This window comes from Carassius carassius, chromosome 16 (assembly GCF_963082965.1).
Source record: "Carassius carassius chromosome 16, fCarCar2.1, whole genome shotgun sequence".
Classification (NCBI taxonomy): domain Eukaryota; kingdom Metazoa; phylum Chordata; class Actinopteri; order Cypriniformes; family Cyprinidae; genus Carassius; species Carassius carassius.
In genome coordinates this window covers 15,061,112-15,080,818 of record NC_081770.1, presented here as the reverse complement: position 1 = coordinate 15,080,818, position 19,707 = coordinate 15,061,112, and the positions used below count along the sequence as shown (strand labels likewise).

General features: G+C 34.0%; 3 protein-coding genes across 4 annotated transcripts; 1 reads left to right on the top strand and 2 right to left on the bottom strand.

Moving 5' to 3' along the window:
- Window positions 1–291: 291 nt before the first annotated feature.
- LOC132159669 (U6 snRNA-associated Sm-like protein LSm7) lies at window positions 292–1,883 on the bottom strand. Its single transcript, XM_059569246.1, has 4 exons — window positions 1,794–1,883; window positions 1,445–1,535; window positions 1,263–1,334; window positions 292–961 (listed from the first exon to the last, which is right to left on the bottom strand). Exons 1-4 carry the CDS (start codon window positions 1,797–1,799, stop codon window positions 819–821), a joined length of 312 nt encoding a protein of 103 aa, XP_059425229.1. The 5' UTR covers window positions 1,800–1,883; the 3' UTR covers window positions 292–818.
- Window positions 1,884–1,984: 101 nt separating this feature from the next.
- Window positions 1,985–7,899, top strand: LOC132159668 (spindle assembly abnormal protein 6 homolog). 2 transcript variants are annotated; one of them, XM_059569245.1, is made up of 15 exons: window positions 1,985–2,249; window positions 2,425–2,485; window positions 2,558–2,637; window positions 2,734–2,838; window positions 2,922–3,093; window positions 3,194–3,271; window positions 3,353–3,472; window positions 4,148–4,339; window positions 4,417–4,611; window positions 4,742–4,831; window positions 4,908–5,087; window positions 5,152–5,233; window positions 5,769–5,887; window positions 7,356–7,438; window positions 7,519–7,899. In XM_059569245.1, exons 1-15 carry the CDS (start codon window positions 2,185–2,187, stop codon window positions 7,649–7,651), a joined length of 1,755 nt encoding a protein of 584 aa, XP_059425228.1. In that variant the 5' UTR covers window positions 1,985–2,184; the 3' UTR covers window positions 7,652–7,899. The 2 variants fall into 2 exon arrangements, with proteins under 2 accessions (XP_059425228.1, XP_059425227.1); XM_059569244.1 differs by lacking the exons at window positions 7,356–7,438; window positions 7,519–7,899 and adding an exon at window positions 6,047–6,317.
- Window positions 7,900–9,935: 2,036 nt separating this feature from the next.
- On the bottom strand, window positions 9,936–19,010 carry LOC132159667 (hippocampus abundant transcript 1 protein-like). Its single transcript, XM_059569243.1, has 12 exons — window positions 18,752–19,010; window positions 16,996–17,091; window positions 16,780–16,842; window positions 16,571–16,698; window positions 15,133–15,247; window positions 14,826–15,044; window positions 13,400–13,513; window positions 13,180–13,251; window positions 12,984–13,096; window positions 12,772–12,869; window positions 12,538–12,692; window positions 9,936–11,196 (listed from the first exon to the last, which is right to left on the bottom strand). The coding sequence occupies exons 1-12, from the start codon at window positions 18,827–18,829 to the stop codon at window positions 10,990–10,992; spliced, it is 1,458 nt and encodes a 485-aa protein (XP_059425226.1). The 5' UTR covers window positions 18,830–19,010; the 3' UTR covers window positions 9,936–10,989.
- Between the last annotated feature and the right edge of the window lie 697 nt (window positions 19,011–19,707).

Here is a 19,707-nt window from a genome sequence, read left to right as displayed (position 1 = left end):
CTGTAACTGAAAAACTTTTAGTGCTTTTCTACAGTATTAAGCCTCAAATGTCAACTATACATAGGATTGGTTTATTCTTTAAATTATAAAAAAGTACAAATATGAATGGTATTATAATGTTACACTAAAACTAAAATTTAAATAATGGGAAAAGACCCTTAAGATTAGAAATTTGATTAATTGTGCAGCCCTACGGCACCCATTCACTGCAGGGAATCCACTAGGAAGCAAGTGTAATAAAGTGTATGCATGTTCTTCACAAAGGTAAGAAAAACATTCTCCAAAATAGGGAAGGGTCCATAACTGAATCTTTAATCTTAGGAATTAGTTTTGCGAGTGTAAAACAGAGGAGACAACACCACAAAGGCAAACAAAAATGTTTTCTCAAGGTGTCTCCGAACCGAAGACTTTCAAAATACAGCTTCCATTTACATTACACAAAGATGTTCACTGAAAGCGTGCTGAACGTTCGACTGTTTGTGTGTCTACAAAAGCCTTCTGAGAAGGTAATCCTTCTGGATCCACCTTTGAGGTACAGGCATAATCTCAGTTTTTGCCTAATTTAGAAACGGTTACGTCCCATATGTTTATAAATTGTCTAAATTGATAAAACAACGCTGAAAAGACTAGGGCAACATCACGCACCCATTTTCATTAACAGAAAACATGCCTTATAATAAAATAAGTGAGTTTCATAAACCACAGAAACGAAACAAACCAAAAACATTCATCCTGAGTCTAAATACAGAATGTATTGTTCATGATTTCAGACCTAACAAAAACCATCTATTTACTAACAAGAAAAAAAAGGCAGGATGTTATCCATCCTGCTGTTGAATGAAAGGGTTCGGAATGGCCTCCATCCCGTCCTGTGGACAGATCAGCACGACGGATGTCCCTCGACATACAACCAGACCGAGCTGCCTGGTGTCTTCAGTCAGCTTGTACTGATCATCAGGATCTGCGTAAAAAGATGTGATCAGGAATCTTTCATACTGATTTTAAAAAAATTATAATAATAAATAAATAAATTATATATATATATATATATATATATATATATATATATATACACACATATATATATATATATTAAAATAAATATTAAAACTTGAACCATTTGAATAGAATAAAAATATAAACGATTTAAATTAATTAAAAAAACTGCTAAAAATTTAAATGAAATAAATTATATTTATTTTGACATTCATTTTAATATTTTGTATTATTTATTTCAGAATCAGTCTGGAGTTTTTTTTTACCTCGCATGTATTCAATGGTGCCATCCAACACGAGATTCAACAGTGGGTCGAAGCCTTTTAAGACCCCACTTGCTGAAAATAGGAAACAATGAATGTTAAATTAAATCTACCTTAAGTAAGCATAACATAGTCATTATATTATTTAAAAACCCTTAATTTATCTCATAAAGCAACCGTCTCACCTTCACGACCTCCTTGAAACTTTACTCTGATATGTTTGTCGATGTACTTCGACAAATCAAAAATACTCTCCTTCTTTTTCTTGTCTTTATCCTAAAAATCAAGACCACGGATTATATAATATATATTACAGGCCTGTATAATAATAAACATCACACCATGTAGCTTAGCGCAAGAATACACAACACAATACACCACATTTAAAATAACCAGCTTGCTCTAATGTGTAAAATTAAACTTTAGGATCCACAAGACATGAATGTGTTTATATGCGTGTTTTTTGTAAGCGCCACGCGTCCACAGAAGCGTTTATTATAAAGTGAACGGCGAGGAAACGTTTTCTCTACTCACCGCCATGTTCAAAACTCCGGTACGGTACGCCCCGCCCACTCTGCGCTGACGTTTGACGTCTGCCTCTCGACCAATCACAACACGCGCCGGTGAACCTACGCCATAAAACGTGTTTAATTTTATCATCTTTAAACACCCACCGATATAGATTAGCACTAATTTTGAAGGTTTTGTGTTTACTTTCTAATATTGTTAAAAACATAAACATGCTTAGATAAGCTGATATGCGTGATTAGGTCGAGACGCGCGGTACATCCGGGTGACAAACGCAGCGGGAGAGAAGCGCGAAAAAACAAACCAGCAAATGATTCATCCACCAGCCGTAAAAACACGAATAAACCCTGTTTTTTTATGATTAATATCGGTTTGGGGGTTGTTAAATGAACTCGAAATGACGGAATTACTTTTAAACAAGAGGTTACAGGTGTTTGTGAAGAATAGAGACACCGATGAGAGGTAAAGCGGTTGTTTATGTAACGTTATGTGTTTTAAACGTAAACATGACCTAAATGTGTGTTTTGGCTTTGATAAGTCGTTAACGTTAATTGTTTTGTATTTTTATAACATTTTGTTTTCGGAGGTTCTTAAGTATCTAAATGTGATTATTTATAATGTTTTTTTTTACTCACAGACGTTCGTTCATTCGTATCAGTATTGAACTGCAGCTATCATCAAATCCTATCCACAGAAAGGTGAGAAACATCATTAGTTATGTATTTAATGTTTTATTTTGTATTCTGACTTTATTATTATTTTTTAACCAGGATTTGGTTGTACGGTTGACAGATGATACCGATCTCTACTTTTTATACAACCTTGTCATATCAGAGGAAGATTTTCAGAGGTATTGTGATTTTTTTTTTTATATATAATATTGGTCCATATTTAACTTGAGTGTAAAGTTTTCAATGTAATAATCAATATTCGCTTTCCTTCACAGTTTAAAGGTACAACAAGGGCTTTTAATAGACTTCACATCATTCCCACAAAAATTTATTGACTTGCTCGAGCAGTGCATCTCTGAACAGGACAAAGAAAACCCACGGTTTGAGTTTATCGGGATATTATCGCTCTGATGTTTCCTATTAATGTGTTTTGGTTGTTTGAACCGTTTCTATCTGTGTTCAGGTTTCTCCTGCAGCTCACGTCGGCTTCATCAGCGTTCGATCACAGTCCTTCAAACCTCAACATTGTAGAGACCAACGCTTTTAAACACCTCACGCATCTCTCTCTGAAACTGCTGCCGGGATCTGATACAGATATTAAGAAGTATCTGGCCATCTGTCTGTCCACCGTGAAGGTCAGACTCATCCTGGGCTTGGACTACACATAGAATATATATATGTCGTTAACCTGCGTGTTTTTAATGAGTGAATCTGTAATACGTGTTTTTGGTGTAGGAGGAAAAGCAGCAGTTGGAACAGAAGTTGAGAAAGACTGAGGACGATCTGACGAGACCGCTAAATTACGCACAGCAAGTAAGACACATTCAAGATTCCTCTCTAAAGTGAACTGATTATTATTATTATTATACACTTTTTATTTTATTTGTCTTCCAGACGCTGTCTGAGAAGAGTCGAGAGCTGGACAAACTGCGATCTGAATGGACGTCTCAAACGACCTCTCTGTCCAGCAGACACATTCAGGATCTCTCAGCTGAGCGTGAACAAGCTCTCGAGGTAACGACCTCCACAGGCTAGTACGGGCATTTCAGTGTTGAAATCATTATAGCAATCAATCGTTCATATTTATTGGTTGCATTTATTTTTTACCTTTATGTATTTTCGTTTGTTTATTGTGTCTTATTTTGTATTTATTTTATTATCTTGTGTTTAAGTTAAGTTTTGTTGTAGCATTAGTTGTTTTTCGTCTTTTTTAAATATTTTTATTGGAATTTGAGATTTAAATACTTTTTTTGTCTTTAAGTTTATCTTATTTCTTAATGTATTTTATTATTCATTGTTTTTTTCTCTTGTTTATATTTAGTTTTTTTTTATCTTTAGGTTTTTTTTAATCGTTTTTTTTTCTAATTTTATTGTTATTTATTTTTCTAATTGCTATTTCTATTTTAATTTGTATATTTTATTTGTATTTCTTGATTTATGTACCTTTTTTTGTTTGTTTTCATCTCTATTTATATTTTTTTTAGTTTCAGTTTATTTTTTATATTTAGTTTTTTAGCAAAGTATATATTTAAGATTTAATTTTATTCAGTTATTTGTTGGTATATGTGTGTTTGTGTGTGTGTGTGTGTGTGTGTTAGAAGAGCTTTTAAATGTATTTATTTCAAATTTTCTTACTAATTTCTTGCTGCACTATTTTGTTGTTTGATTTGTTTGAATTGTTTTTAATAGACACAAGCCCGTCTGCAGCAGCAGAATGAACAGCTGCGACAGGAACTTGAGTCGTCTCATCACAGAAGCACCCAGCAGCTCCAAACCAAAGTCTCTGAGCTAGACACGGCCAACAGAGAGCTCAACGACAAGAAATACAAGAGCGACTCCATCATTCGAGATCTCAAAGCCAAACTGGCCAGCCTGGAAGAGGTGCGAGATTGATCCAGAAGGATGTGATCTGGAAATCAGAAGGAAATCTGAAGTTTTATCTTTGCGTCTCTGTCCAGGAGTGTCAGAGGTCCAAGCAGCAGGTTCTGTCGTTGAGGAGAGAGAACAGCACCCTGGACACCGAATGCCACGAGAAGGAGCGTCTGCTCAACCAGCTGCAGACGCGAGTGGCCGTCTTAGAGCAGGAGATCAAAGATAAAGAGCAGCTGGTGCTGCGAACCAGAGAGGTGCTGGAGGCCACACAGCAGCAGAAGGTGACCCTTCTCATCAGCATTGTGCACAAATAAATGTCATTCTTTTTTTATAGTAATTAAAACAAAAAGTTTGGCATCAAATGGATGTCATTTCATTTCTTTTGTGTTTATAATTTTGTTTCTTTGCTAGAACTCTGTGGAAGGAAATGTTGAAAGTAAGCAAGTTCAGATAGGCAAGCTGGAGGCCACGGTAAAATCCCTGTCGGAGGAGCTCATCAAGGTTTGCATTGATTTGAAAAGAAAATGATCTCTATTTGAAGTCCAGTTGAATGCATCTCACAGACAGAATTACTCAGGCGAACGGCATCATCAAGAAGCTCCAGGGGGATCTGAAGGCACTGGTGGGGAAGATCAAGCTGAAGAACACGGTGACGGTGTCTCAGGAGAAGATCCTGCAGGAAACCACAGAGAAACTGCAGCGGGAGCAGCTGGAGCTGCAGGACGCCCAACAACGGCTCCGACAGAAAGAGGAAGAGGTACTAATGCCTGCTTGATCAATAGTTCTTTTTATCTCGGTATCAACATCTTCTTTTGCTTTAGGTAACGAAATTAAAAGAACAGTTAGACGCGACAGTTCAGAAACTGGACGAGAGCAGGGAAGTGTTAAAAACCAATGAGAACGGTAAGGACATTCATTTATTCGGGTGATTTTTATTTTTATTTTTTTTTACGCATATGCTGTTTATTTATTTACTGTTTATTTATCTTTTATCTTTATATACATTTTTCTAATTGTTTATTTTTTTAATTTTAGTTTTTATAGCGTGTTTGTTCCTTTTTCTGTAATTGTTTATTAAGATTCTTGATGATGTTTATTTTTCTATAAACATTCTTTTTTTAAATTAATTTACATAATTACCATTATATGTGTATTTTGTAGCTTTTAATTTATCATTTTATTTATTATTCTATTTATCAATTTTTAATAAAATTTATGTATGTACTTTTTGGTTTTATTCATATTTTTTTTTTTGGTACAAATTTTTCCATCTCTGTGCTTGACATAATGAACACAATTTATGTCTGTGTTTTAGCTTTTTATTTTTTTTTATTTTTTATCTGTTATTTCTGGATTTTTTTATTTATTTATATTTGACTTTTTATATCTAAAAATCCCATTCAAATCATCTTTTTAATTGTAACATGGTATTCTTCAGTGATCACTTGGCTGAACAAGCAGCTGAATGAGAACCAGTTCTCTGAGAAGCAGGAAACTTTAGGAGTGTTCGAGACTCCTGCTGCAGGTCTGAGAACAGGAAGTGTTCCTCACAGTATGGTAATGAATCGCTATCACTCAAAGTCTAGCATGAAATCCGCCAAGCAGTGTGTTGTCTGTAGATGTAGCAGGAAATCAAGCAGAAACTATGAGTTTGTTTGCTTGCATGTGAGATTGGACCTGTCTTTTGAAGTGATGCAGTGATCTTGTCTTCTCTAGTTTGATAGTAAAGGTTTCCCCTCGTCTTTGGGACAGGGTTTCCCCATCACCTCTACGATAAACTCCAAATATCCTCTTCCTCTTTCCTGTGTGAGCTCAGGACCTCGCTCTGTCCTGTCAGCACACAATCAGATGTCAGGACCAAAGGCAGGCCTCATCATTTCTCTTATGCCATCTCTTTTTCCCCTACATTTTATTAATTTTTTTTCCGAGTTTGCATGTCTCTATTACATTCTCTGCTCACACTGAACACAATTCTTTCTGATTTGTTTGTCCAAATTTAAGCACTATGTGTCTACATTTTTTATTATTATTAGTATTTTTTTTTTTCCTTTGGCTGCACCTGTCGATTATTGCATCTCGCTCTGGTGTTTAATACATGTAGAGCACCAAAAATATTTATTATTAAATATATAAATAATATAAATAATTATTAAAAGTTTATATTTGACAATTTTCTAAAACTAATAAAAATAACAATAAAAATTTTCCCAAAACTTTTTTTATTTTATTTGATGGAAATTTTAAAAATATGTATTTTTAAATTTTATAAACATATTTATTGCATTACTATATGTTGTGAAAATAGAAAAATATTTGTTTTATAAAAATATTTGTTTTATAAAAATATTTGTTTTATAAAAGCTTTCACCATAGTTTTGTGAAAATATTTACCTCCAATTTTTTTTTAAATACTTTTGTGAAAATCTCCCCTACACATATTTTCCAAAAGTAGTTATAGCATTTTCAACACAATTTAATTTATATATTATTATTTTTTAAATAAATTAAAGAATGAATAACGTGTTCACCATAATTTTGTGAAAATATCCAATTCCCTCATGAAGAATTTTCCAAAAATATTTTTTATAAAATTTATTTTTATCAGATTTTTGTAAAGAAAAATAAAATGACAATATATACTTTTTTAAACTTTCTGTAGCATTTTTACCATAATTTAAAAAAAAACACACATTTCCCAAAAATGTTCACCATAATTTTGTGAATTGTAAAAAAAAAAAAAAAAAGGTTTCCCAAAATTTTTTCAAAACATACAATTATAACATTATTATAATTATTATAACATTATTATAATGATTATACAAATATAATCATTTTGTGAAAATATGAAAAAAAAATGAATTTCAAAATTTCTCCAATAAATACACATATTGCTACGAAACCCTGAACTCTGATGGGGGTAACAATCAGATTGTAGCGGTCAGTGTGAGTAAAGCATTTTTCAGGGACAATCGCTGCTTCTGAGTGTGTCATACAAAACACGTTAAATTCTCTGGATTCTTTTTAGGTCCAGTTTAACCCTATGAGTGCCAAACCTCCAGCAGCAGACGTGAGTCCCTCTTCACTCTCCCAGCCCTCCAATAAAGAGAAGTGAGTTCCTCTTTCAATCCATTTACTTCCTGTTCTCTGTAATAAAGCCTTCGGTGTGATCATATCTCTAATCTCAACAGCGGAGAACCTATTGGTCTGGACTCCAAGTACTTTGAGAGAAGAGATGATAGCATTCCTCTCCGCGGCCTTCTACCCAGCATGCATCTAAACCGAGGCAAAACACAAACACTGTTTTTCCCCATTTATTCCTAATTACTAGACCTTTTTATTAAGTATTTAATATCTGTACCTACAGATGTTCCTAAGACTTTGAACACGGTTGGAGCAAAGCCAACAGCGTCCTCAACTTCTGCGTATTTCCCAGGATGACAAGCAGCAGTTTAGATGTACTTCTCTTCATCACTACGCTGTGTGTGAATGCCACTTCTAAGATGGGAATTCATTGCATTCTTGTTTAAAATGTCTTCAATAATTTATTAAAACATTTATTTTTAAACCCATTTCTCAATGTGTTTACTATGGAAGCCAGTTATTGCTACAGAATGAAAAAAAGGGAGGGAAAAGGGCAGAATTGTGAGTTTTGAAAATTGCTGTTTAAATCTTGCTATCAGGTTTTAAGATTTTTTTTTTTGTTAGAACAGTGAAAATAAGTTTTATTTTGAGTGTTTTATTTTCACTCTTTTCACTTGCAATTCTGAGAAGTCCAGATTGTGGAATTTAAATTGTAATGTAAAAAGTGAGCTTAAAGTCGGTTACATTTTTACTTTAAATTCCATAGTGGAAGCAAACAACATAATTGTGAAATTTAAAATCTGAATCACAAGAAGAAAGATTCTGAACTATAGACAAGTTTTTTTTTTGTTAACCTTTATTCTGTGGTTTAACTGGTTTCTACAGTAAAAAGAGTTTCCTTGAATGTTTGAGACTTTGGCATTCGCATGGGACACATTTATTTTTACTAATAATGGTGCTAAGATTTAAGTCTGTGGTCCCTTTGTCTTTTCAGTGTCCTAAACTTGATTGTGCCATACAAGAACTGTCTCTGAATGAATGAATGAACTTTTCCTAATCTCTGAGACAGCTGCCTTTTCATATTCTCAAATACAGCTATTGATGTAATTGATGATTTTAAGGCTAATAGAAGGATTCAAGTTCTTGGTTGATATGAATGGCAGTGTGTGGTTTGCTGTGTAAAACTATATAATTAATTCTGTGTACATTTATATTTTTGTATTTATGGTTTACTATAGTATAGTAAACTTTGTAATCTGTTTATCATGGATTGCAGTTTGACTGCTTGTTCACCAGGAGCTCAATTTTAGGACAACCGTAAATAAAATCTAATGCAGTTTGAAAAATTGTCTTTACTGTGTAGCTAAAAGTATAAATACAACCAACATGATCGTACATACATCAAAATATTTAGATTTTATTGAAATGCATGTTTAGATACTTTGACATATTTACATTGTTTGGAAATAAAAAATACACCATGTTTAAAATTGATAATGAAGACGGCACAACAAAACCACAGAACGTAAAAAAAACCTCACACTGTATTCTGAGACAAAGGAAATATCTTACAGGAAATCATCTCATAAATATCCAAAGCACACAACTAATATTACAGATTAACTCGCCTGTCTTGCGTCAATAAAATATCCATATATTTGGTCAAAACTTAAAATGAGCCATTCAACGGTCTGTGAAAATAAAAAATATAGAAAGGCCACTGGCAAATTTCACCTGTTTCTCAAAGGACTTCTGTCAGTTGGCATTTGTGAAATGTTTTGCGTAAATGTTCTTATTTTTGTTTTTATAAATAAGGCCGAAGCGAATTCAGACAAACAAAAAACGCATCACGTATTTCAGTTTCACTACTGATCTACAGTCAGCTCTACAGTTATTTTACTTAAGACTGTTCAGTTGCGTAAGTCTGACACTGCTCAGATCTCTAGTCTCGTGTGTCACTTAAATTCACCAGTTTCCATCGACAAAACAATTTAAGCTGGGGAAAGGCACCAGTGTTTCTAATTGGTATAAAGAAAACAGGCTTCAGCTTGAACATGAGCAGAAATGAAAAGGAATTTTGAAGCTGTGGATCAATCATTCCATTGTGACATCGAAGTCTGAAACCGAACTGTCAGTTAAGGCCATTCATGTCAAAGCGTTAGAAATCCCTAAAATGATCTTATGTTCCCTAACAAACTTGTGTTCTCACGAACGCAGCACATTTATAGCAAAACCACTTTATTTAGTAAGGTCACCGGGCCTCGGGAATTTTTAGGTTCAAAATTTTAAGGTTTTTACCAAAAGTTTTATGAATGATTTACGAAAATCGCTCTGCTTAAACTCTTATACTTACATTAACAATTTCTACTTAAAAATTCTGGTCTCGTAAATGGTTTTACCAACAATTTGCATAAATGTGTTTAGCATGAATTCTTACATATGGTTTTACAAAGAAATTCCCCAAAAAATGAATTTTCAACAAATTTACGCAAATAGATGTAGGAAACAAATTTAAAAAAAAATGTAAATCTCAAATTATTATGAATGGTTTTACGAATGAGTTGTGCAAATTCATTCCACTCAAAACCTCAAGTATTTTTATGAACGATTAAACCAAACACAATTACAGAGTTTTGCGAATTACTTGCATAACTTTGTTCTAGGAAAACTCTTGAAAGTAGTTTTAGGGAAAGATTTACACCATTTTTTGACTCAAATTCTTATGAATGGTTTTTACGAATGAGTTACTCAAATCTGTTTTACTTAATCTAGTAAACAGTTTAGTGAATGATTTACTTCCATTCTTTCCACTCTAAATATTTGAAAAGCAATTTTACGAACACTTCACACAAAAGCTTTTAGCTGATATTCTTACGAACGAATGACTTGCATAAATTTGTTCTCCACAAATTCTTGCAAGAAGTATTAGGGAATGATTTACACCATTTTTCAACTCAAATGGTTTTACGAACGAGTTAGACAAGTTTGTTCAACAAATTCTTTACGAAAAGTTTCACGAGTGATTTCCACAAATTCAATCTGCTTGCATTTCATGAATGGATTTTGTTATTTACATGTCATTGCTCTGCCCTTCTGATAAGGGGAACACACTGTGTTCTGAAACATTGCTGACCAGGATAATGTCCCTGAGTGAACTATGGTAATGAAGATCTACACAGTCAAAACTGAGCAACAAAAAAGGAAAGAAAATTGGCAACAACAACAAAAAATAATAAAAGGAATAAATACAAGCCATTGCTATAGTGCCTTTGGACAGATCCATCATTAAATATATGTTCTTCTATATACATTTCTTTAAAAAGTGGTGCTCTATTGGTGATTCAGCATGTCTTAATCCAGGAGACTTTCCTTCCTGTCTGTAATTTCCATAAACGTTAATTATCAAGCTCAGGTGTATTTAAACGAAACTCTGCAGAAAGGTAGAGCTCTAGGTCCAAGACTCACCGTGTCTCCGATATAGCTTTACGTTTCAATAAATGACAACAGCCTCCATGCGCAGTTCGTTCCTCAATGGGGAATAGGGGGCGTGGCCAATTCAGCCCCATCGATACTCCCGATCACACGTTAGTGTCCTGTAGGAGAGGCTCTTTGGCCTCTCCAGGTGGGTGGGGACTGTGCGAGTGGCCGTGGGGTGACGTGTGCTTCTTCCAGCTGCCCGCACGAGCGCCCATATGGGGGTGTTCAGGAATGAAAAGTGCCACCAGGAGCGCAAGCAGCACAGAACATGCACCGAAGAGGAACGGCGGTCCTGGGATAATTGAACTCTGTAAGGGGAACAAGATAAACACAAAAGTCAAAAACTTTCCAAAAGCTACAGTCTACAGTGAAGGCCTATTTAGATACAAATTTTCAAATCTAAACTACGCACAATGACTTTTTAAAATGCATCTCTATAAACTCTTTCAACCTACTGAAAAAACATCATACTGTGATAATTCATTCATTTTTACATACAGAGGCTAGACTGAGATTTGAATTGCTTGGATAACTAAAATTCTTAAGAATTTTAGCTCTGTTTGAATTCTAGCATCTATTTTTAAGAATGATTTTAATCAATTCTGCCTGGAATTGTTTTATAAGCAATTTAAAAATTGGTACCAAAAAATTCCTTCAGGTATTAATTTGTTTTTTCCAGAAAACAGATTCTGAAACAATATTGCGTAGTATGAATACAAATTGGTTCTGCTCAATTTCTTAAGAATGCTTCTACGAACAATTCCCAACACACTCGTTCAGCTAAAATTCCTGCAAAAAGTTTTATGACCTATTTAAATTTAGACAGCTTTGATTTCTTAAGAATTGTGCTACGAGCAATTTACAAATTCTGCAATTTTACAAAGTTTACACAAACTGGCTCTGCTCAGATTATTACAAATAGATCTATGAACAATAACCAAAAAAACAAATTCTGTTTGAATTCTTGCAAATAGATTTATTCTACTTGACTTTTGAAAAAAAGTCTATGAACAACTTTTCAGAATTTCATCATCTACACACTCTTGCACAAACTTGCTCTGCTTAAATTCTAGCAAGTGGTACTGCAGATGATTTTAAGGGTTAGTTCACCCAAAAATGAAAATGAGGCTGTGTTTTACTCACTCCTGAGGCATCCTAGGTGCATATGACTTTCATCTTTCAAATCCAGTCGGAGTTACATAAAAAATTGTCTTTGATCTTTCGAGTTCTACCACTGCAATCAGCGGGTGTTGCATTGCTTCAGTCCAAAAGAAGTTAAATAAAAAGTGCCCATCCATATACACCTAGGATGCCTTGGGGGTGAACGTAGCCTAAATTTCATTTTTTTTGGTGAACTAACCCTTTAAAACAAATTGTTTCTGCTTTGCTTGTAGAGGCTAGGTTGAGTTTTTGTCAATCAAAAAATTATGCAAATGTCATGAAAAATCTTGGCAAAGATTTCATACTTCACAGCGTTTAGTACAGGGGTCTACAACCCTGCTCCTGGTGAGCTACTGTCTGAGCAGGGTTGGAGACCCCTGGTTTATTAGCATCGGCCCAAACTATAGTGTCTATTTTTAAAACAAAACTAAATCAGTAAACAGCAATCAGCATGGTCCAGTTCAATTTAACAATTTGCGGTGACTTACCTGTTGGTGGTGATCTTGGTGATGCGTTACATCCGGTTCTTTCTCTGGAACTTGGTCCAACTCGACATGAAAGATGTAGAAGATGAAACCATAGAGAGCCGGACCCAAACCGTTACACAGCCCACGGATTCCCGTAACCATACCCTGACCCACACCTACAGAAACAAGAGCTTTACAGTCAGCCTGAAAGAACAACCCTGCATCTGTAACATCATATAACTCAGGAAAACCCACCTTGTTGATCCGGATCGGCTGTGCGGGAAATCAGGGTGCTAACAGCAGGGAACGTGATGCTAGACATGGCTGCAACAGCTCCAGCTGCCCACATCATCCTGGAGAAACCATGCGTTGGACAAGAGTTGTAACATTATTCTTAAAGCTACAGTTACATTATTCTCTTTATTTTGATCCATTTTAGAAATGAAAACCTAGGCTTTCGGTCTTACCAAGGCTCCGATCCAAACCCGTACCAGGCGAGCTGCAGAATCTGAAATCCCAGTCCCAGCAAAATTGTGTTCTTGTTCCCGATGGAACGCATTAGAAAACTTAATACTACGGTCTGTAGATGGGGAAAAAGACACATTTAACATAACTCACATTAAAAACTAATGATTAGTAGGTATTTAACGGGAAAATACTGACTTGTGCAACAATAGACAGCAATCCTAGGACAGCGATGAAAGCAGCGACACTTTCAGGTGAAAATCCCATTATCTGCATAAGAGGATAAAACAATAAAACTTTACAGTCGCGTTTGCCGACAGGATTTGGATAAACCAGACTTGACCCAGTAAACACAGTTAATTAAAGAGCGAGTTAAAGATTAACCACGGAGATAACTGAAATCTCTCTCCTGTCGTACCTGTTGCAGATAGAGGAAGAAGCTGGAGTATTGTCCGGCCTCAGGCAGAACGGAAAGGAACACTGTTATACAGATGAGCAGAACCGTCGAGTCCTGACCCACTTTCCTCAAAGACTGCAGAGAGAAACATACGGCCGTCTAAATCAATGGAACACTCTTCTTGATTTAAGAACAGTTCGATGAACAATTTACATTCCTTTGTTCTGTTTAACAACTTGATTCTGACTTGATTCTGACTTGATTCATGCTTCATGAATAGTTTACAAATTGGCGCCAAACAGTTCTTTCAGATATGAAATTTTACTCAGCAATTTTACAATTTACTCTTATCAATGGTTCTATGAGAAATTAGCTGAGCAGAACCATTGAGTCTTGACCCATCCAACTGTAGAGAAAACCGCTCTGTACATACAAGACCTTTTTTAATGCATTTTTTAAATGTAATATGGTTGTTGGATATTTAATTGTGCAACAGAATTGTACTTATCGAACACATTCAGCATTTAAAATTAATCTTAATAATTTCATAACACTGTAAAAGAAATCTTTTAAAAAGCAATGCATTTAAAAATACTGGTTTTGGTTTTGAGTGTTTTAGGTTTATTTACAAATTGCTACCATTTTAATGTCAGTCATTTATTAGTTCATTGGTCAAAAATATGCGCTGTTAATTAACATTTTAGGTATATAAATTAATACAAAATTAAACAACTAAAGTTATAAAATTGCAAAATAGAAAATTACACAGAAAATGTACAAAGGCACATAAAAATTACTACAATTATAATAATTATAATTAAATTAGAATATAATTCAATATTATCAGTATATAAATAATATTAAAAGATAAACATTTCATGATAAATACATTCAGATTCCATTCCTTGCAAACTTTAACATTAAAGTAATATGAATATGTTATTAGAAGATAGGGGAAAAAATCATAATAAAAACCCTAAAAGGTACAGCACGTGCACATGCTTGTATTAACTCTAACTGAGATCTTTTGCTATGCATTCGTTTATGTGCTTTGAGCTCACATGAGAACCTTAAAGTGTGACTTCTTGTGTGAAGCTTGGCAGGACTATATTAATCAATTAAAATCAAGAATAATCTCGTGAGAAACTGACGGGAACTCTTCAGAACGAACCACGTGTGAAAACAGCTTTATTTGACATGCGTCCAGAAAACTCCATTATGTTGACACTCATGCTTTCGAGGGGAAATGGGCGTAAAAACACTTCTCTACAGAAAATCACACAGGATACGAGCTAAATGTTACATGGCATCCTCTGTTTTAAAATGCACATGTCCAGCCAACACTCACGCTCAAACTACTATATTAGCAATGCACCTGATTTAATAAAACGGATCATTCGGTAGATTATTCATTTTAAACGAGCTCAAAAAGGTCAAATCTACTTACAGCGAAGGGATCTGCTTGTTCCCATGAGATTGGGGCGCCCCAGGACGCCGGCCTCATCTTTTCCGGCAGCGATTCGGGCACGGCCACCAGGATAAAGCAGATGTCCAGCATAGCGATGGCAGAAGCTAGAACTACGACCAGACTGTCTCCGTACACCTGACTCAGATACGCGCCGATGGCCGGGCTGATCACCAGACTCGCCGCAAACGTGGCCGAGACCTTTTGGAGGAAGAACACAGACATTAATACAAAACAAAGCAGCAAAAGGAGAGACGATGATGATGGCGTATTGATGGGTCATGCGTACCATGCCGTACGCCATACTGCGCTCATGCTCCTGGGTGATGTCGGCCACATAAGCGAATACAACGGAGAAGGTAACGGCAAACACTCCAGATACAGAGATCACGGCAAAGTACCACCTGAAACACAACATGCATGTGTATTACAAAACAGAAACAAACCGATATATCGGTGAGACCGATATCTGGGCTATTTGAGATTATCTGTATCAGCTTCTAATTATTATTATAATCAATATTTTTTTTGGTTTAAATTTATTTATTTATAATTTTATTTTGACACTAGAAAATAATATGAAAAATAAAAAATATATATCAACTTTGTGCAATAATTTAAACAATAATATACTAAGATAACCTTGTTTGAAATGGGTTTGGCTAAAAGAAAATTTAGGTTTTGTCTATACTACTAGGTACTTGTATTATATTGACTGGCTTAAATATATATTATATTATTGCATTAAAATAAATAGACTAAAATAAAATTTTCATTGAGTAAAACTAGAGTAAATGTCATCAGTTTTCATCGACTAAAACTAAACGAAAATAGTCATGGATAATTCTGACTAAAATAAGACTAAGATGCTCAGACTTTTAGTTGACTGAAACTAGACTAGACTAAAAAGAGTATGAACGTGACAAACTAATAAAAACTAAAAACCAAAAACAACACTACTTTGTGCACATCTAATTTGCTTTTTTTAATTAAAAAACAAATACATTAAAAAATAATAATAAGATGAATTGATATGATAAATTAAATATTAAGTTAATATTAAATTAAATACTAATATTTAAATAACTTAAAAATCAATTTAAACTATGTAACTCAACTTTTAATATTTTAAACTGTAAATGCAGAAAAATGTAAACTAATTCAAAATATGAAAAAAATATACAATGGACACAGAAAATAATATATATATTTTTTTAAACTCATAACTTGTGTACATCTCACTGGCTTATTTTTAAATTAAGATAAAATCAAAACATAAATCTTGAAAATGTAAGATTAATTAAAAAGGCACATTAAATATTAAATTAATATTAAATCATAAAACAATTTAATAAAAGCAAAAATAAAATAATGACAACAAATATATAATAAATATATTAAGTTAATTAAAATACAACCAACCGACATTTATATATTAAAAAAAAACAATCCAAAAAAATGAGAAAAATGTTAATAAACATTATAATAGTATATAAATTATACTAAATTAACACTTTTTAGAGGGCATTCAAAAGATGCATTTCATGATAAAAACAGTCATACATCCAAATCTCATAAACATAACATTTAAAAATAAAATAAAACATAGATTAAATTAAAATGTATTTTCAATTTAAATTTCAGACTCATAAATTAAAATTTCAGAAAACTAAATCTACATTATCTTTTATTTTGTCCCAAAAAGAAAAAACAGAAACACAACATACCACGGGCTGATCTTCAGTAAAGGAATTGGTGCACATGTGAAGAAGACGGTGAGTAAAAGAAACGACTTCCTTCCCCAAACGTCCGACAGAGCACCAATCAGAGGAGCGCTTAAAAACGACAGCAGACCCTGCGAACAAGAACACAGCGTTAATGAATCCTGAACTGGATTAGAATCAGGACCTAAAGAGCATGATGCTACAGATGATACCTTGACCCCCTGAACCAAGCCGTTCATGAGAAACGTGTGTTTCGGGAACGTTTCATGAAGAGCCTGCAGACACACGAGACACAAAACAATATCGGTTATGATGCCCATGCAAGACTTTCCTTCCTGATCATATCACAGAGTCATACAATGGGCAACTCTAACACAAAATAAACGTCACCTGATATGAAAATAATATCTCGATTTAACACAACTTACTCCTAAAGTAGGTGCAGTCAGCAAACCCCAAGCGAAGAACTCCAGAAAGATGACGATGACGGCATGATAAACGCTGGGGGAACCGAAGCCTTGAGGCTGGAGAGAGAAGAACCAGAAGTGAAGAAACAAACCACAGGTTTACCAAGTAAGCCAGGTTTATCTAAGTTAGTCTGACTTACTGTCAACTGATGTGATTCAAAACAAGTCTGACTAACTGAAATAAGCCTGGATTGTTTGGTAAACTTGTTTTATGAAACAGCCCCCAGGACTGTTTGAGGCCTAATCTATCAAAATAGAGAACTAGAGGTTTTCATGTCCTTATCTTGCACCTGTTTTTTGAGTGCTGACCGCAGATTCTGGCTTATTTTGTGCCGCAGACGAGATAAAACGCATCCAAAGAGGAACTCGGGGAACTAGGTTCAAATTCAGACCTATTACAACCTACAGTTTTAATAAAAACAAGAACAACTGACAGCCGGTGAGCGGGACATTTGATAACGAGTCTGCTTCGGTCGTTTCTGGTGACGTGTGAGTAAGAAGATGAACATTTCAAGCAAATGATCCTCAACTTGGACCATTACAGATGTGAGGAGCTTATTATTTGAGTTTTAGACATTTTAGACAAATTACTGACCTTTAGGATATTTATTATTATCAATGGTTTATGTGAAAAGAAACAACTGTTTTGAGGCAGAATTGTCATTGTTAATAGAAACTATTAAAAATCATTTCAGTGATCGAAATAGAGATTTAAAAAATGTAAGATATAACTGTTAAATTAAAAACTTAAACCAAAATTCAACTGCAGTAAAATAAGCTGAAGTACTAAAAGCACTAAAAACTAAAGAGAAAAAAAAAAAAATTTAAGCTATATATATATATATATATATATATAGAGAGAGAGAGAGAGAGAGATAGATAGATAAATATAAATATATATAGATGTACATAAATATCTATATATAGATCTATATATCTATCCATCTATCTATCTATCTATCTATCTATCTATCTAGATAGATAGATAGATAGATAGAAACATGAGAAATATGACAAAGCCCATGAGAAAATTACAAATAATGCCTTAGAAATTAACTGAAATACGGTGAAGTACAAAAATTACTAAAACTTAAAGTGAAATAAAACAAGCTGAACAGAAACCTAAACATAGCTAAAGCTCATAATGTTGTAACAAAAAATGTTGCATTGAGGACTAACTGAAATATAATACTAAAATGACTACATTTACATAAAAACCTTTAAAAGGACAAAAGCAGAGAACTAAATTACTAAAACTACAAATACAATCATGGTACTGGTTTACTACCATAAAAATAAAAAATGTAAAACTTGGTTCTTGCAATACTTATAAATGTTTTGTTAAATGTTTATACTGTTTTGTTTGAACGTCACCAGAACAGTAAAGTCTATAACTATTTAAAGTTTATCCCTATAAACAAGGAGAATGTATTATATGTACAGCCATGAGTAATAACAGTTTTAAACCTGTCTAATGTGTCGTCAAACAACTTGTGCATTAATAAAACCACTCATATTTTTCAGGTTTATGTACAGATGTGATTTATTGCTCGTTACAGGAAGTAAATGCTGATGTTCACAGCCTTGAATGTCAGTTACATTCCTCAAAGCACTTTGTCCTTCAGACATTAACACAATACTTCTGTATCGGTCTATTTAAGAGTTAAAGCTTGCTGTGTGAGGTGTTTGTAAGTGTTTGAGTCCAGCAGACACTCACCGCTCCTCCGTCCTTGATGATGATTTTCTTCGCCAATAACAAACTGCGATTCACTCGCTTCTTCTTTTTCTGGGTCATATTATCATCCTAGTTCTTCACACTGGGTTAAAATCGGCTTCGTTTACGCGCAAACGCACGAGTGGGACGCAGAGGAGGGAAGAAGGGGGATATTGAGATGTTTTGGGCTGTTTTCTGTCCATTCAGGTTCGCATCATGTACACAGCAGCCATTTTCCAGAAGAGAGACGCGTGGTGTGCGTCATGACGTCAGCATCATTCGATTCCACCTGGCCACGCCCACACACAGTGCGCACACGTGGTCTAAACATGAGTTAAGAGCAATTAAAATACTTTCTTGCTTTTTCCAGTATTTCTTAAAAAGTAATGTGTATTATAGTTTATATTTATTATTTAAGAATTCCCATGTTAACTTTACTTTTTCCTATAACATTTTAACGTGATTTTATTTATCTATCTTTATTTATCTTTTTTTTCTTTTCTTTGAAGTTCACAGAAATTACTCTGATAATAATAAAAATACTATTATTATAATTATACTAATTATACTACTATTACTGCTATTATGTGTGTGTGTGTGTGTGTGTGTGTGTGTGTGTGTGTGTGTGTGTGTGTAGTCTGCAGAGGGTGCAAAAATAAGTGCATTTTTTATGTATCAACTTTTATTGAGAAATTATACAACATTTCGTCAAACTTTGATTATTGCCTTAATCTTTAAAAAATGTAAAAGGATGTGATAAAATTACATTTTCTAAAAATGTCTGTCAATTTCATCAAGTCAAGAACTGTATACTCACATGCATTATATATTATGTATGTTATGGTCTGTTAAAGAAAACATGTTGAATCAACTCAGACTACCATTTTCTGCTTTAGTCAAAACATCCGCATGTACTCCCTGGACCCCTGCTTCTCAAAAGTTCTACTGTGTATTGTGCA